Source organism: Hyla sarda, chromosome 1 (genome assembly GCF_029499605.1).
Source record: "Hyla sarda isolate aHylSar1 chromosome 1, aHylSar1.hap1, whole genome shotgun sequence".
Lineage (NCBI taxonomy): Eukaryota > Metazoa > Chordata > Amphibia > Anura > Hylidae > Hyla > Hyla sarda.
In genome coordinates, this window is record NC_079189.1 from 121,175,267 (window position 1) to 121,194,527 (window position 19,261).

Consider the following 19,261-nt stretch of genomic DNA (forward strand, 5'->3'; position numbering starts at 1 on the left):
GCGGGGACACGTGAGTATTACCTCCTATGCAGTGGTCTTCATTCTGCGGACCTCCAGATGTTGCAAAACTACAACTCCCAGCATGCCCGGACAGCCAACGGCTGTCCGGGCATGCTGGGAGTTGTAGTTTTGCAACATCTGGAGGTCCGCAGGTTGAAGACAACTATTGGGTTCAAAATCTTTGTTTTTTTAGATTTTGCCCCTAAAAATTGGGTGCGTCTTATGTGCCGGTGCGTCCTATAGGACAAAAATACGGTACTATCTACAGTCCCCTTATATTTTTATGTTATGTACAGATATGTCATGTGTCATACTTTTATAAATATGACATCTAAAAAATATATTGTCTTCTATTTAATCTATAGATGTAACAGTTAAGATTTGTTTTTCTATTATTGTGACCATCTAATAAATCATTCATTCTTCATTCCAGTGAATGGTGGATGTGAGGATGATCGAAATAAAGTACTAACAAACTACCGGTACTCTATTTTCCCTATGAATCAGTTGCCCTCATTGGAATATCTATAAAGAAGGCTTGTGTTAAGGTCTGGAAGTAAAATGATCATGGATGTCCTAGGTATTGGACATGGCTGAAGAAGCCTGTTATTCCCAGTTTCTCTGGCCAATGCTGGCAAGAAGTGAGAAGTTGTCACTGCAGAAGAAACAAAGCTACGTTTATGCTTCTTGCTCAGTCAAGTCAGCCCACTCCCCCAGCCCAGCATTTCTTTTGGCCCCATCACTAGCACTGTACCTCATTCTGCACACAGTAACGCAGCACTGATCTACTAAGAGGTCTACACGACATCCAGAAAGTTCACAGCAGGTACAGGTAAGGTCTGCATTCAGAAATGCTAACATAACTTGGCATAGAAAACAATGTGATGTTTGTTAATTTAATAAAGCTGTGTAACTTCACTATTTGGCTACATTTTATTGTGCTTTATGATAAATTTGCCTGCAGGACCATCATTTACTATCCTGTTCTTACTGTACATTGTATTATATTGCATTGTATGTCGTATTATGCCACAATTACGACTTTACAATCAATAGTGAATAGTGAAAAGAATGTTATCATTTAATATATATATCTGGGAATTTTTATTTTTGCCTATATAGTACAGCATAGGCTATTACCTGTTTTAGCTGATGTGGCAGCCATGGGATAGGCTCGATTTTGGATGTAAATTCATCAATGAAGTCAACCTGTAGTGCTGCCTACATTTCCCATCAATCCTCTGGCTTCGGCTGGGGCGTTAGATTATTGCACCTGGTCATCTCATCAGGCTGGAGATGATCATAATGTGAACTGATCTCAACCAACTTGTATGCAGTTTTGATGCGATTTCTTATTCACAGTGCATTATTTAAAAAAAAAAAAATGTTGCCATGAGATGAAAGCAATTTGACCTATAATCGCAGTTTAGGTGTTTTGTGAAAATATGAAGTCATTAGGCTGTGCTTGCATTTTGAAATGTAACTGCATTTTACATGTTTTTACTAAGATAAAGATACAGTTTCATAGTAATTTGCTCAACTGTGGTAAATTACCACCATTTTTGCCTCGATTACTGAACTAACAGACTAAAATTTAATAAATTAAAACGTATAAAACACAATGTTTGAATACAGCCTAAGGCTAAGTTTCCAGTTGTTTTTTTTTTTTTTTTTTTTTTTTTGCGTTTTGCCCAAAAAAATGCCAAAACAGCCACCATGGCGTTTTTTCAATTGAAAAAATGCAGCTGCCAGATGTTAGTTGTAAATCAATGAAAAAAGGCAAAAAAAAATCTCCACTTTGCATTTTTCAGTTTGGCGTTTCTTTTAATCCTTTTGGCACTTTATCACTCTTTTTTGGTGTTTTTCAGCAGAAGTCTATGGAAGTAAAAAAAACGCCAAGCAATCCAAAAAAGTGGTCGAGATACCTTTTTTAATAAAATTTCGTAGGGTACCATTAAAAAAAATTATAAAAAAGATACAGTAGCGATGGAAAAAATTGTATTTAACGAAATTCATATTTTTTATAACAAAATTTTTATTCATTTTTAAACAGGAATCAATTTATGTGTGCGGACAGGGTACAAAAAATGTAGCCGACAATAATAAAAATGTAGTGTGTGTGTGTTTTTCACTTTTTTTTCTTTATTTTTAAATTTTTTGTAGGTAGTACTACTACTCCCAGCATGGAACCCACTGTTCCATGATTGGTGTAGTGCTATCAGTACTAATTGACAGATCGCCCCGGGTCCATTGCGATCCTTCTGTATAATTTATAGATGCGGCCGGACACCTTTATTGTCTCCTGCACTGCCGTGTATATACACCTATTCATATTTCCCGCAGAGAGCTGTGATTGGCCAGATGGTTCCAGCCAATCACAACTCTCTGTGGGAAATATGAATAGGTATATATATATATGCCGGAGACCATAGAAGAGCGGCTGGCCGCATCTATACATTATACAGGAGGATCACAGTGGGTGTCAGGAGTGACATCCGCTGTCATCTTTCCTTAAATGTAGGTACTACAGCTCCCAGCATGGAGCAGAGTGTCCTATCTATTGCAGAGATGCGGAGCAGATCTATACAGCGCTCGCATCTCTGCACTATACTCCGGCCGGCCAGTGATATGAATAGAACTTCACTGATTCATATTTCCCTGTGAGAGCGGGGATTGACTGTAACCAATATGAATGAGTGATGTTGCAGAGATGCGAGCGCTGTATAGAGCCGCTCTGTATCTCTGCTATATTATGGATGATAGCATCGGGTGTCAGGAGTGACAGCCGCAGCAATATGTCTAATAGTACAGGTACTACTATTCCATCATGGAACAGTCTGTTCCATGTTGGGAGTAGTAGTACTATGTAAAAAATAGAGAGAAAAAAAGTGAAACGCATGCAGACACTGTTGTTAAATCATTTTTTTTTCCCATCCACTACTGCATTTTCCTGCGTTTGACGTTTTTTTTCATGCATTTTTCTGGCGTTTTTGCCTTTGAGTGGAAATTGCATTTTTGGCTCCTTTGGCGTTTTTTTTCAAAATTTGTTGGGTACCAAAAAAAAAATAAATGTATTTAACAAAATTTAAATTTTTTATAACGAAATTTTTATTCATTTTTAAAATGGGACCAATTTATGTAGGTGGGCAGGGACCTAAAAATGTAGCTGATGATAATAAAAATGTAGAAAGGGGACATTTAAATGTCAAAATAATATATTTTTTTATAATTAATTTTGTTAAACTTTTTATTAGTAATGTATTTTAATAATGTGTTTAATAAAGTGTGTGTTTTTTTTACTTTTTTCACTTTTTTTCTTTATTTTTAATTTTTTTTAGGTAGTCCTACTACTCCCAGCATGGAACAAATGGGAGTAGTAGTATCTGTACTAATAGACAGATCTCCCCGGTTGTCACTTCTGAGACCCGATGCGATCATGCTTTATATTGCAGAGCGGCTTTCTCCTGCACTCGCATCTCTGCTCTGTACTTCGGGATGGCCAGTGATGTGAATAGAATTCACATAATTGATTCATATTTTCTGCCCAGAGTGGTGATTGGTCGGATGGTGGCAGCCAATCATCACTATCAGCGGGAATTATGAATCAGTGATCTAAATTTCTATTCACATTACTGGCTGGCCAGAGTACAGTGCAGAGATGAGGAGAGCAGGAGAAAGCCGATCCGCATCTCAGGGATGAAGGATGAAGGACAATCGCAGTGGGTGACCTGATCTGTCCTTAACTGCAGGTACAACTGCTCCCAGCATGGAGCACACTTTGCTCCATGCTGGGAGCTGTAGTACCTACATTATTAGACAGATCGCAGCGAGTGTCACTTCTGACACCTGCTGCGATCTCTCTTTTAATGCAGGTACTACAGTTCCCAGCATGAAGCAGAGTGTGCCCTCATGGAGCAGAGTCTCATGCCCTAAATTACAGAAAAATGTATCCCCTATACCCGGGATAGGGGATACGTTTTTGATCGTGGGAGGTCCAAGCGCTTTGGCCCCTTGCGATCGTTTGTATGGAGTCCCAGCTCTCACACAGAGCGGCGTGTCACAACCCCTGCCCGAAGCGAGGGCCACCATGCCCCCTCCATATATCTCTATTGGAGAGCCGAACATTGCCGAACGGCTCTCCCATAGAGATATATGAAGGGGGCGTGTTGCCCTGCGCCACTCTGTGTGAGAGCCGGGGCTCTGTACAGACGATCACGGGGGGCCACAGCGCTCGGCTCCCCTGAGATCTAAAACTTATCCTCTATCCTGCTAAGTTTTTCTGTAATTTAGGGCATAAGACTTGTTCTTTAAGGAAAGATCACAGCAGGTGTCACTCCTGACACCCACTGTGATCCTCCTGTATAATGTACAGATGCGGCCAGCCGCTCTTCTCTGCTCCCCTGCATTCCCGTATATATACCTATTATTTTTATTTCCTGCAGAGAGTTGTGAATGGCTGGAACCATCTGGCCAATCACAGCTCTCTGCGGTAAATATGAATCTGTGATATGAAGAGCTTCACATCACAGAATACAGTGCAGTGGAGCGGAGAAACGGCCATGCTGTCCGCTTGTATACATTATATAGGAGGATCGCAACAGGTGTCAGAAGGGACACCTGAGGCAATCTATCTATTAGTACAGGTACTACTAAAAGTAAAAAAACACACACTTTATTAAATACATTACTAATAAAAAGTTTAACAAAAATTACTATAAAAAATATACACTGCTCAAAAAAATAAAGGGAACATTAAGATAACATATCCTAGATGTGAATGAATGAACTAATCATATGAAATACTTTCGTCTTTCATGAATATGCTGACAGCAAAATCACACAAAAATTATCAATGGAAATCAAATTTATCAACCCATGGACGTCTGGATATGGAGTCACACTCAAAATCAAAATAGAAAACCACACTACAGGCTGATCAAACTTTGATGTAATGTCTTTAAAACAAGTCAAAATGAGGCTCAGTAGTGTGTGTGGCCTCCACGTGCCTGCCTGACCTCCCTACAATGCCTCGGCATGCTCCTGATGAGGTGGCGGATGGTCTCCTGTGGGATGTCCTTCCAAACCTGGACTAAAATAATTGCCAACTCCTGGACAGTCTGTGGTGCAACGTGGCATTGGTGGATGGAGCAAGAAATTATGTCCCAGAGGTGCTCAATCGGATTCAAGTCTGGGGAGTGGGCGAGCCAGTCCATAGCATCAATGCCTTCCTCTTGCAGGAACTGCTGACACACTCCAGCCACATAAGGTCTAGCATTGTCTTACATTAGGAGGAACCCAGGGCCAACCGCACCAGCATATGCTCTCACAAGGGGTCTGAGGATCTCATCTTGGTACCTAATGGCAGTCAGGCAAGCACAAGGAGGGCTGTGCAACTTTCCAAAGTAATGCCACCGCACACCATTACTGACTCACCGCCAAACCGGTCATGCTGAAGGATGTTGCAGGCAACAGAACGTTCTCCTCAGTGTCTCCAGACTATCATGTCTGTCACATGTGCTCAGTGTGAACCTGCTTTCATCTGTGAAGAGCACAGGGTGCCAGTGGCGAATTTGCCAATCTTGGTGTTCTCTGGCAAATGCCAAACGTCTTGCACGGTGTTGGGCTGTAAGCACAACCCTCACCTTTGGACGTCGAGCCCTCATTCCACCCTCATGGAGTCTGTTTCTGACCGTTTGAGTGGACACATGCACATTTCTGGCCTACTGGAGGTCATTTTGCAGGGCTCTGGCAGTGCTCCTCCTTACATTGTGTTGTTTAAGTGTTTCCTTAATTTTTTTGAGCAGTGTATTACTTTTACATTTAAATGGCCCCTTTCTACATTTTTAATATTGCAGGCCACATTTTTAGTTCACTGCCCTCCCACAAGAATTGATCCCTGTTTAAAAATTAATAAAAATGTTGTTATAAAAAATATATTAATTAAATACAATTTTTTCCATCCCTACTGTATCTTTTTTTTTTAATGGTACCCTACTATTTTATTAAAAAAAGGTATCTCCATCCCTTATTTGAATCGCCCGTCCTCATATCCCGACCTCCTAACTCGACCTCCTATCCCGACCATCCCGTCCTCCTATCTTGACCTCCTATCTCGACCTCCCATCCCGTCCTCATATTCCGACCTGTAATATGTGTACCAGGTATTGAAATATCTCCAGAAGTTATGTGGGAACATACATTTCCCATTGATTTGCATGGGACTTTAAACAAAAACCCCGACCCTCACAAATGTGGGTAGTTAAGGGTTAAATTAATTATCCTATATTTTAAGTGGACATATAAGTAACATGTGACCAAGTATTATTGAAATATCTACAGCCGTTTGGAAGTTATGCAGTAATATATATTTCCCATAGACTTGTATAGGACTTTAAACATAAACCCCGCCCCTGGCAAATGGAGGTGAGTAAGGGTTAAATCACCTAGCCTATGTTTGTTGTTGACATATAAGTAACATGTGTGCCAAGTTTCATGTTAATATCTTTAGCCGTTTGGAAGTTTTTGTGGAACATACACACATACATACATACATACATACACACACACACACACACACACACACACACACACACGTTGAGTTTTATATATATATAGATGTATGCAGAATAACTTTCCAATAGCATGTTATTAAAAAAATATGCTTCTTTCTATTAAATTTTCCGCTTTGAAAAAATTAACACTAGGGTTCTCCCTACCAGTTCTGGCCGCAAGCCTTTTTTTAAAAATAGATTTCAGACTCATGCTGGAGTCCTAAATCTCAGACTGCCGTCGGGACACAGACAAGCTCAGCACTGCTCCCTACCATTAATAACACATATTATGACATATCATTTACTATATCAAGGATCTTTGGGTCTATATTGGACTATTACATAGCCACTGTATGGCATTATTATGATACTGCATAATGCTGTTCTCTAGACATTGTATTGTACTGCAATTTGGTTACTGTATGGCAGTAATATGTAGTTAAAGGAGATCTGTAATGCTCTGAACTTTATCCCCTATTCAAAGGATAGGGGGTAAGTTTTAGATTGCGGGGGGTCCGAGCGCTGGGGCCCCCGGATCTCCTGTACGGGCCCACGGCAATATACAGGAAAGGGGGTGTTTCATCCTAGCATGATGCGGCAGCAGGCACGCCCCTCCATGAATCCAATAGGGACAGAACACCCCCTTTCCTGTACATTGCCGCAGCCCCGTACAGGAGATCGCGGGAGGCCCCGGCGCTCGGACCCCCCCTCGCGATCTAAAACTTATCCCCTATCCAAAGCATAGGGGATAAAGTTCAGAGCACTACAGATCTCCTTTAAGTAGGTATGCCATAATGACTTACTATTGGATGACAGCATTTTCTTATGTATAAAATATTACTGTTTTGGTAGCCAATTTTGTGTTATGTATTCAAAAAAATTAAGGAAACTGACAAGTTCTATATTTTGTTTCAGGGTTATGTGGACTATTTGTGTGAAAATGATATGCAGCTTGCATTTATTGATTTATATAGATCACTATGCAAAAGCTCATAAAAACACAGTTCGGCCTGAATCACATTTGTTTCAAAGGCCTCCATCACAAATACTGTAAAAAAACAAAAAACAAAACAGACATAATAATGCACCATCCTTTTGTCAAGATGGTCAATCCAGAATATTGAACATAAAGCAAGTCACAGCATCAAGTGAAAGACCCCCAGATTGGAGATCCAATACATTTTACAGCTTTTTGCATTTTGAACTGGGGTCTTTCACTTGATGCTGTGACTTGGACTTGCTTTTTGATTATATAATTTCATTATATACCCTATTATACCCAATTATGACCAAAATTTGGCCTCTTTCCCGTCGTGGCCCTCACCCATGGCCAAAGTAGGCTGCTTAGTCTAAAATGCCTGGGCCTATTTTGTCCCCCAGTCCGGCCCTGTATCACACCCAAAGTGGAGACAAGGAGGGTGCTGTCTTTGAAAGAATAAAGGCCAGGTTTTTTGTACCCTCTAGGTTTGAAGGGGTACTCCTCTGAACAAAATATTTTTTTTTAATCAAATGGTGCCTAAAAGTTTAACAGATTTATAAATTAGTTCTATCTAAAAATCTTAATCCTTCCAGTACTTATCAGCTGCTATATGCTCCACAGGAAGTTCTTTTCTTTTTTGAATTTCCTTTCTGCGTGACCACAGTGCTCTCTGCTGACACCTCTGTCCATTTTAGGAACTGTCCAGAGTGTGAGCAAATCCCCATAGCAAACCTCTCCTGCTCTGGACAGTTCCTGACATGGACAGAGGTGTCAGCAGAGAGAACTGTGGTCAGACAGAAAAGAAATTGAAAAAGAAAATAACATCCTGTGGATCATACAGCAGCTGATAAGTAATGGAAGGATTAAGATTTTTAAATAGAAGTAATTTACAGATTTGTTTAACTTTCTGGCATCTGTTGATTTAAAAAAAAAAATTTTTTCCAGTGAAGTACCCCTTTAAACCTTTTTTCCCTCACTAGGATGTGGAAGCTGGACTTATGCTGCTAGAAAATACCAAGTCACTTTCCAAGAGTGGTCCCAGTATGAGTTGTTATGGGCTGGCCAGGCAGGCTATATGACTCCAATGCCAGGCACTGGGAAATAGTGTAAGGCAGGGATAGGTGGAAGCCTTATAGAGTGTGCATTCTGGCCCTATAAATTGCAGGAACAGCATGTGTTTGCACCCTGTCGACCAAACCAGGAACTGCAGCCACAGGAAGAGGAAGCAGCAACAGAGATCGGTGGTAAGTGCAGGGGCAGACCATATGTCAGTGGATGCTGATTGCTGGCATTACACTTGTCTGTTTGCATGGATTTATTACTTTGGGACACAGTGATGCAAGAGGTCTACCACACCAACCATTTATATGCCTACAGCTGCCAGCCATTGGAACCCATAGATATACTATATGATAACTAAATTGTGGTTTTTGACCAGTGTTTCTTCAATATTAAATGTAAATTCATTAAAGAATGGTTATTTGTAAAGTAAATACATTAATGTGCTACATAAAATGAACACAATCTTAATTGTGCCAGTCAAGTCACAAAACAGTTATTTTATCCTAGCCATTACAGTCATGTGAGAGAAACATATAATACACTTTTATGTGAATGTTAATACTTGGAAAAAACATCATTTTGAGAAAGTGTATGTTGGAATGGAAATGAGCCGTTGACGTATTTTACATATACGTAATTCCTTAACTTTTCTCCACTGTCGCCTGCAGTATAGCGCACACTGTGCACATGGGATTTTTAAGGAGTGAGAACAGATCCCCTGTCTGGCACTTTTTAAGGCAAAGGACAAATATTATGCCTAGTTTTATATGGCTTTGTAATGTTTTCCTCTCCAGTTTATTTAACATGATGGTGAATAGGAATATATTTCTGCATTTGAAAGCAAAAAGGTATACTCTAATCATTCAGTTTTGAGGATATAATGCATCAAATTATCTGTTGCGGCTTTAATGGCTGGTGGCATGTAACATAGTAGTACAGTCCATCGAGTTCATCCTAAAACCCTACTGAGTTGAGCCAGACAAAGGCTAAAACCCCCATGAGGCTGATGCCAATTGCCCCATGACAGAAGAAAAATTCCTTTCCAACCCCAATATGGCGATCAGAATAAATCCCTGGATCAACATTTTATCTCCACAAATCTAGTATCCGTAACCTCTAATGTTATTACTATCTAGAAAAACATCCAGGCCCCCCTTGAACTTGTTTAGTGAGTCAGACATCACAACATCATGTGGCAGAGAATTCCATAGTCTCACTGCTCTTACAGTAAAGAATCTCTGTCTGTGATGATGGTGAAACCTTCCTTCCTCTAGATGTAGAGGATGCCCCTTGTTGTGGTTAAGGTATAAAAAGATCACTAAAAAGATCTCTGTACTGTCTATTCATACATTTGTACATTGTGATCAGATCACCCCTAAGACATATTTTCTCTAAACTAATTGGACACAATACTCTATATGTGGTCTGACTAGTGATTTACAGTCATGGCCGTGTAAGGTTATGCACTTGGGCCATAATAACAAACCATAATAACAAAATGTACAATTATGTGCTAAATAATAAGACATTAGTTAAAACTTCTACCAAAACAGACTTGGGGGTACTGGTGGACCGTGAGCTCAACTTTAGTGATCAGTGCCAGGCAGCTGCTGCCGAGGCTAACAGAGTCATGGGATGTATCAAGAGAGGGATAGAGGCCTGTGACAGGGACATAGTTTTGCCTCTCTATTGTTATGTTCAGCTATCCGGCCGCACACGCTGGCTGTGAGTGCATGGCCCCGTCACCTCGTGATGCCGGCTGGGCTGGGATTCGTATCACGGGACGCGCCCACATGCGAATCCCAGCCTGTTACTTACCTGGTGCTTCTCCTGCCACCTCCTCTGTATCTCTGCTCCAGTGCACGTATCCCGACCCCTAGGGCACACGCGTGCCAGAGCTCGGAGATTTAAAGGGCCAGTACGCACAATAATTAAGTGTACACCTGTGGCTCAGTTATAAGTTCCTCCACCTCCCATACTTCCCTGCTGCATCTTTGTTGCCCCAGTTCCTAAGAGAAAGTGTACCTGTTAGTTGTCTTGCCGTGTTCCTGACCTTTAGCTCTGTGACCTCACCTTGCTCTTTTGCCACCTGCCTTTTTGACCTCCTGCTCCGTCCCCGATTAGGCACCTGTGCTTCCTGTCCTGACCTTCTGCTATCCTGACGATGAGTTGCTGTATCCTACCTGTGCCTCGAAACTCCTCAGCTGCCTGTGTGGTCGAGCTGTACCAGGGGTAGCGACCTGGGTGCCGCCTGCTGCAGCAAGTCCATCCCGCTTTGCGGTGGGCTCAGGTGAAAACCAGCGGCACCTTAGACTTCCCTCCCTGGTGCGGTCCGAGTCATCTGCCACACAGGTCCAGCGGATCCACTACTACCTGCGTTCCTGTCTACAGAAATGTGAGTGTTACATATATAATGTATATAGAGGCAAAATGATGTCCCTTTCACAGGCCTCTATCCCTCTCTTGATACATCCCATGACTCTCTTAGACTTGGCAGCAGCTGTCTGGCACTGATAATTAAAGTTGAGCTTACTGTCCACCAGTTCCCCAAGTCTGTTTTGGTAGAAGTTTTACCTATTTTTTTTTATTATTTAGCACATAATTGTACATTTTGTTATTATGGCCTAAGTGCATAACCTTACATTTATCCACATTAAACTTAATTTGCCATGTCTGTGCCCAAGCCTCCAGCTTCCCAAGATCCTTTTGTAATAGTATATTATCATCCTCTGTGGTGATCACCTTACCCAGTTTGGTGTCATCTGCAAATATAGAAATTCTACTCTATAATCCCTCCACAAGGTCATTAATAAACATATTAAAGACCACTGAGCCAGTTGCTAACCCATTTACTGAGCCAGTTGCTAACGCACCTACATATATCCTCCCCTAGTCCTGGCATCCTCGTTTTATGTACTAACCTTTTGTGTGAGACAGTATCAAATGCCTTAGAAAAGTCCAGATAAAACATCCATAGCTGTACTCTCCAAGAAACAGCTAGTCTAACAGTGCTAGGATGTTCCATTGCAAGACTATTATAGACTGCAGTGCAATTCTTGCCATCAAAAAAGAGTAGAAATTTTGATAGACACAATGGCTCACATTTATCATTGTCTTTAGACTGTTTTTTGTGTCTAAAAAAGGGGCAAAAAAGGCGCAAGCAGGGTTTTTTGCGCCTTTTTTTGCCCCTTTTTGTTTACACATTTCTGCTGATTTTGAGTTGCAATCCACTGATTTTGAGTTGCAATCCACTGATTTTGGCAATACACATGATATGGAAGGGATTTATCATTGCACCTTTTTGTAAATAGGAGCAAAAAAAGGCGCAAAACCACTGAAAAGTCTCTAAAACTACACCAGCCCAGACATGGTGTAGCTTTTTGGTGTATGTGTAGACAGAAATTTCAGAAAATGTGGACCTGCACAAAATTTATCAAAGCTCTTTTACCTTTTAATAAATTTGGTGCTCCTACACATTATCAGCACACAAAAAAAAAAGGTGTAAAAAAATGCTTCACTTGCACTGCAATGATAAATGTGGGCCATTGCACTTGGATGTGATGCCTATGTTAAAGGGGTACGCCACCAAAAAGAAAATAACAAACATTAATTTACACTTCGCGGAACTTATTGTGGGCCGCAGCGATGTCCTACATCGGCCGGTGATACGGTGCATGGAAGTGTCATGTAATGGGCCCGGGCACCAGGAAGAAGGCTGACCCAATAATCCACTGCCTGTTTTAGTTTGTCAAGCTAGCAAGGAGTGTGGCTTGTTGGGACAGGGCATGGCTTGAAATGCTAAAACCTACACAAATAGTTTAGGGGCAAACTACTGCCATAAAGTAAGCCAGCCAATAGGTGATTTAGGGTTAGACATAAGTAACACAAAAGTATGTCTTAAAAGATACAGCAAAGTAATCATGGTTTGAGCCACCGTGATAAATTCTGTGGCTCTTCAGACTGGTAGAAGTTTATACTTAGCATTAGACAGGATTAATAATTGTCCCCAGTTCTTTTTACAATTCATAAGCAGATCCAATGCTTTGTGCCATTATTACTTACAGTATAGCTGCAGAAACTCTGTGTTTGCTTATATTGGCCAATGTTCCTGTTTTATTTTGCAGTGATCACTCTGTAGTTAAATCATATCTAAAAAGGTATGCGGCGCCAAGAAGCCTATCCGCTATCAAACCACTGGTTCTCCCTGGGTGCATAAGAAAAAAAAGAGTACTGTATTGAAACATGAAGGCTCAAAAGTAATGTAACTGTAATGTAACCTTTTAAGCTGTATTTTTTAGAGGCTTTAGGCAAATGTGAAATGTAGGCGCTCATTCTCACTGGGCTTTTATGTTTTGGTATATTCAGAATATGAATACAGAGCATTTTGTGAAGCTCAGCAAGGTACAGTTAAAAGGTCTAAAATATCTTACAGTCAAAGGAAGCGTTTCTCCATACAGCTGCAGCAATTCTATAATAAAATTCTATACTGAAAAAAGTTCTAGTCATAATTCTGATTGTTGTACAGTCTGAAGCTGTGATGTATTGCACAGTGGGTCATCATTAACACTTACTATGTGTACACACATACACAGGAAAAGATATGAGAGAGGTAGATATATTATATATTTCCCTTTGACGTAAAGTGACAGCCTAATTTGCTTATATTAAGTTTATTGTATAGTTACTTAACCACTGAAGGATGGTTAATGGGGACTCAGGAGCTAAGCCCACGTCATAGTGGGGTGGTCCTGGCGGCTATCAGCTGCCAGGATCCGTGGCTAATGCTGGACATCATCGCATCACCCCTTGGACACCGCGATCAAAGTTGAACGCAGCATCTAAAATGTAAAAAAAAAACATCCCGACAGCTCAGCGGAACTGATCGGGACCACCGTAGTGAAAATGCGGTGTCCTAATCAGCTGAGGGGATGGCGGGAGGACCCTTACCTGCCTCCTTGCAATCCGATCGGTGGCCGATGCTCCAGGAAGCCTCAGCAGTCTGGAGCAATCAAGCACCGATAACACACCGATAGCATTGAACAGTGTATGCAATCTTAAGATTGCATGTAATAGTCCTCCTATGGGGACTAGAAAATAGTGTAAAAAAAAAGTTTAAAAAAAAAGTTAATAAATGTGATTTTACCCCTTCCCTAATAAAGTTTGAATCACCCCCTTTTCCCATTTGAAAAAAAACATGCAAACGAAAATAAACATTTAAATAAAAATGAAAATTAAAAACATGTGGTATCGCCGCGTGCATAAATGATCGAACTATAAAAACATAATTAAACCGCACCGTCAATGGCATATATTTAAAAAAATACCGGAGTCCAAAATTGCCGATTTTTGGTCCCTTTGTATACCTTAAAAAATGTATAAAAAGCATTTAAAAAGTCCCATCTAACCAGAAATGGTACCAATAAAAAACCATCACGACACAAAAAATGAGCCCTCATATAGCCCCATATACGGAAAAATGTTAAAAAGTTATAGGGGTCGGAAGAGGACATTTTAAAAAATGCTAATTTTCATCCAAAAAGTTATAATTTTTTAAAAGAAGTAAAACAAAATAAGACCTATATAACTTGGGTATCATTTTAATGATAAAAGCTCTGCATACAATCATCAAAAGTTACAAAATGGCATTTTTTTTTTTATTTTGCCCCATAAATATTTTTTTCCTGGTTTCACCATCAATTTTGTGGTGAAATGATTGACTGTCCTGGCAGGCTGGGAGTTTTGCAACAGCTGGAGGCATTTCAGGAGAAATTGCGTTACAAATTTTTTGGGGGGGGGCTTTTTCTCCTTTTACCCCTTATGAAAAGGAAAAGTTGGGGGCTACACCAGCATGTTAGTGTAAGGAAATAAAAAAATCTTTACACTAACATGCTGCTGTTGCCCCATACTTTTCATTTTCACAAGAGGTAAAAGGAGAAAAAGACCCCCAAAAAGACGCAATTTCTTCCGAGTATATGTGGACGTAAAATGCTCTGCGGGCGCACAACAGGGCTCAGGAGTGAGAGAGCGCCCTGTACATTTGAGGTCTAAATTGGTGATTTGCACCAAAACACAAAAAGAAACACCCACATGTGACCCCATTTAGGAAACTACACCCCTTAAGGAATGTAACAAGGGCTATAGTGTGCCTTAACACCCCACAGGTGTTTGATGAATTTTTGTTAAAGTTGGATGTGAAAATGAAAAATTAGTTTTTTTTCCTGCAATGCTGGTGTTACCCCAAATTTTTCATTTTCACAAGGGGTAATAGGAAAAAAGCCCCCCAAAATTTGTAACCCCATTTCTTCTGAGTATATAAATACCCCATATGTGGATGTTAAGTGCTCTGCGGGCGAACTACAATGCTCAGAAGAGAAGGAGCTCCAATGGGCTTTTGGAGAGAGAATTAGACTGGAATTGAAGGCCATGTGCATTTACAAAGCCTCCATGGTACCAGAACAGTGGAACCCCCCCCCCAAGATGACCCCATTTTGGAAACTACACCCCTCAAGTAATGTAACAAGCGGTGCAGTGAGCATTTACACCCCACTGGTGTCTGACCGATTTTTTGAAAAGTCGTCCGGAAAAATGAAAAATGTTATTTTTCATTTGCACAGCCCACTGTACCAAAGATCTGTCAAATGCCAGTGGGGTGTAAATGCTCACTACACCCCTTATTACATTCTGAGAGGGGTGCAGTTTCCAAAATGGGGTCACATGTGGGGGGTCCACTGTTCTGGCACCACGGGGGCTTTGTAAACGCACATGGCCACCGACTTCTATTCCAACCAAATTCTCTCACCTAAAGCTCAATGGCGCTCCTTCTCTTCTGAACATTGTAGTTCGCCCGCAGAACACTTTATATCCACATATGAGGTATTTCTATACTCAGAAGAAATGGGGTTACAAATTTTGGGGGGCTTTTTCTCCTATTACCTCTTGTGAAAATGAAAAATTTGGGGAACCCCAGCATTTTATTCAAAAAAAATTTTTATTTTATTTTTACGTCCCACTTTAACAAAAGTTCGTCAATCACTTGTGAGGTTTTAAGGCTCACTTTACCCCTTGTTGTGTTCCTTGAGGGGTGTAGTTTCCAAAATAGGGTGCCATGTGTTTGTTTGTTTTTTACTGTTCTGGCATCATGGGGGCTTCCTAAACGCGACATGCCCCCCAAAAACCATTTCAGCTAAATTCGCTCGCCAAAAGCCAATTGTCACTCCTTCCCTTCTGAGCCCTCTAGTGCACCCACAGAGCACTTAACATCCACATATGAGGTATTTCCTTACTCGGGAGAAAATTAGTTACAAGTTTTGGAGGGCCTTTTTACCTTTTACCCCTTGTAAAAATGAAAAAAATGGGGCTACAATACCATGTTAGTGTAAAAAATGGAGATTTAGATTTTTCTCCTCCATTTTGCTGCTATTCCTGTGAAACCCCTAAAGGGTTAACAAACTTTTTGAATGTCATTTTGAATACTTTGAGGGGAGCAGTTTTCATAATGGGGTCCATTTTAAGGCATTTCCAGAATAAAGACCCTCATATTCCCTTCAAAACGTAACTGGTCCCTGAAAAATTCAGATTTTGACATTTTCGGGAAAAACTTGGAAAATTGCTGCTATACTTTGAAGCCCTCTGATGTCTTCAAAAAGTAAAAACATGTCAACTTTATGATGCCAACATAAAGTTAACATATTGTATATGTAAATCAATATTTAATTAATTTGACATGTTTCAAAGTTGGAAAAATGCAAAATTTTGAAATTTTTCCTGAAATGTTGACATTTTTCACCAAGAAATGATGCAAGTATCGACAAAAATGTACCACTAACATAAAGTAGAATATGTCGCGAAAAAACTATCTCGGAATCAAATTTCTAAGTAAAGGCATCCCAGAGTTATTAATGCGTAAAGTGATAGAGGTCAGATTTGAAAAAAAAATGTTCCCATCATAATGGGCTCCATCCCCAAGGGGTTAATGTTGTGTCCCCTCAAAATAACTCAACATATGTTCACACTACAGAATCTCCACACAGAATTTCAATCAGGAATTCTGCTTGGAGAATCTCAGTAGCGGAAAATTGTGGCAAAATTATTGGCAAATTAGAAATGGTTTGGTGGTCTTAGCATCTCTACTGTTATATTTGAAAGGACACAATGTGTATATTTAAAAGGACACAATCTTTAGAAACAGAAAAGAACTTGACAAAAATGTAGAAAAAAAATATCTCACAGTTTAACCCCTTAAGGACTTAGGGTTTTTCAGTTTTTGCACTTATATTTTTTCCTCCTTACCTTTTAAAAATCATAACTCTTTCAATTTTCCACCTAAAAATCCATATTATGGCTTATTTTTTGCGTCACCAATTCTACTTTGCAGTGACATTAGTCATTTTACCCAAAAATTCATGGTGAAACGGAGAAAAAAATCATTGTGCGACAAAATCGAAGAAAAAACGCCATTTTGCAACTTTTGGGGGCTTCCGTTTCTATGCAGTGCATATTTCGGTAAAAATGACACCTTATCATTATTCTGTAGGTCCATACGGTTAAAATGATACCCTACTTATATAGGTTGGATTTTGTCGTACTTCGGGAAAAAATCATGACTACATGCAGGAAAATGTATACGTTTAAAAATGTCATCTTCTGACCCCTATAAATTTTTTATTTTTCCACGTACAGGGCAGTATGAGGACTCATTTTTTGCGCCGTGATCTGAAGTTTTTATCAGTAGGATTTTTGTTTTGATCGGACTTTTTGATCACTTTTTATAAATTTTTTAATGGTATAAAAAGTGACCAAAAAGACGCTTTTTTGGACGTTGGAATTTTTTTGTGCGTACGCCATTGACCGTGCGGTTTAATTAATGATATATTTTTATAGTTCGGACATTTACGCACGCGGAAATACCACATATGTTTATTTTTTTTTAGTTACACTGTTTTATTTTTTTATGGGAAAAAGGGGGTGAATCAAACTTTTATTAGGGAAGGGGTTAAATGACCTTTATTAGCTCTTTTTTTTTTACTTTTTTTGCAGTTTTATAGGTCCCATAGGGACCTATAACACTGCACACACTGATCTCTCATGCTGATCACTGGCGTGTATTAACACGCCTGTGATCAGTGTTATCGGCGCTTGACTGCTCCTGCCTGGATCTCAGGCACGGAGCAGTGATTCGTCGATCGGACACCGAGGAGGCAGGTAAGGGCCCTCCCGATGTCCTGTAAGCTGTTCGGCGGTACCGAACAGCCGCGGCGGTCCCGAACAGCCCGACTGACTAGCCGGGATACTTTCACTTTCACTTTAGAAGCGGCGGTCAGCTTTGACTGCCGCTTCTAAAGGGTTAATACCACACATTGCCGCGATCGGCGATGTGTGGTATTAGCCGCGGGTCCCGGCCGTTGATGAGCGCCGGGACCGACGCGATGTCGCGGGAGCCGGCGCAGGACGAAAATATACGTCCTACGTCATTAAAGGGGTATTCCAGGAAAAGACTTTTTTTTATATATATCAGCTGGCTCCAGAAAGTTAAACAGATTTGTAAATTACTTCTATTAAAAAATCTTAATCCTTTCAGTACTTATGAGCTTCTGAAGTTAAGGTTGTTCTTTTCTGTCTAAATCCTCTCTGATGACACCTGTCTCAGGAAACACCCAGTTTAGAAGCAAATCCCCATTGCAAACCTCTTCTAAACTGGTTGTTTCCCAAGACAGGTGTCATCAGAGAGGATTTAGACAGAAAAGAACAACCTTAACTTCAGAAGCTCATAAGTACTGAAAGGATTAAGATTTTTTAATAGAAGTAATTTACAAATCTGTTTAACTTTCTGGAGCCAGTTGATATATATAAAAAAGTTTTTTCCTGGAATACCCCTTTAAATAGACAACTCACAGGCCTATGACCAGGGGCAAACTCTTTGTCTAAAGGACAAAAGGTTTCACCATCATCACCAAGAGTAGTGAGATTATGAAACTCTCTGTCACATGATGTTATGATGGTGAATCCATAAATGAATGGAGCTTGGATGTTTAAATGGGCACTGTCCCCAAACTTTTTTTTTTATATGTTGTAGTACTTATGTACTACAACATATCTCTAATATAAATCTATTAAATTTTTTTCCCCATTAAAATAGTTTATTTTAATGTTCAAAACCGGCCACTAGGGGTCTCCCTCCTAGTGGCCGGCTGCAGGCTGCTGTGACATCACACATGAATTCGGGCCGATGCCGGTCGGGCATTGGTCCTAATTCATTTAGCCTTCGTTCTCTCCCTGCCTGTCAGTCAGACGGGGGGAGCGAGCGCTGAGAGCACATTGGCTCCCTGGCTTCACATGCCAGCCCCACCTCCCGGCATCTACACGCCGCCGCTGCTGCTGCTCTGCACTCGGGTATGGCTGGGGGGGGGGGGGAGTGGGGTTCGGGGCAGCGCTGCGGCAACTTTTGATTTCAACAGGGGGGGATGGGGGGTAGCACTGCAGCAATTATTGATTTCAACAGGGGTAGGGGAGCGGGGTTCGGGGTAGTGCCGCGGCGCTAACAAAGTTATTGTTTTCAACACAGAGTGCCTCCAGTTGTTTCACCACTACAACTCCCAGCATGCCCTGACAGCCAGTAGATGTCAGGGCAAGCTGGTAGTTGTAGTGGTGAAACAGCTGGAGGCACCCTGTA

At 40.7% G+C, this 19,261-nt stretch overlaps 1 protein-coding gene across 2 annotated transcripts in view; it reads left to right on the forward strand.

Annotated features, from left to right (window-relative positions):
• The window catches only part of SCRG1 (stimulator of chondrogenesis 1), a 50,234-nt gene that overhangs the window by 14,946 nt on the left and 16,027 nt on the right, over positions 1-19,261 (forward strand). The window contains exons 1-2 of one of the 2 annotated variants that reach the window (XM_056560778.1): positions 8,583-8,774; positions 12,717-12,848. In XM_056560778.1, coding sequence (XP_056416753.1) covers positions 12,835-12,848 — 14 coding nt within the window. In that variant the 5' untranslated portion in view covers positions 8,583-8,774; positions 12,717-12,834. Of the gene's footprint in view, positions 1-433; positions 833-8,582; positions 8,775-12,716; positions 12,849-19,261 lie in introns of those variants that run through there. The other variant, XM_056560780.1, reaches the window with a different exon arrangement.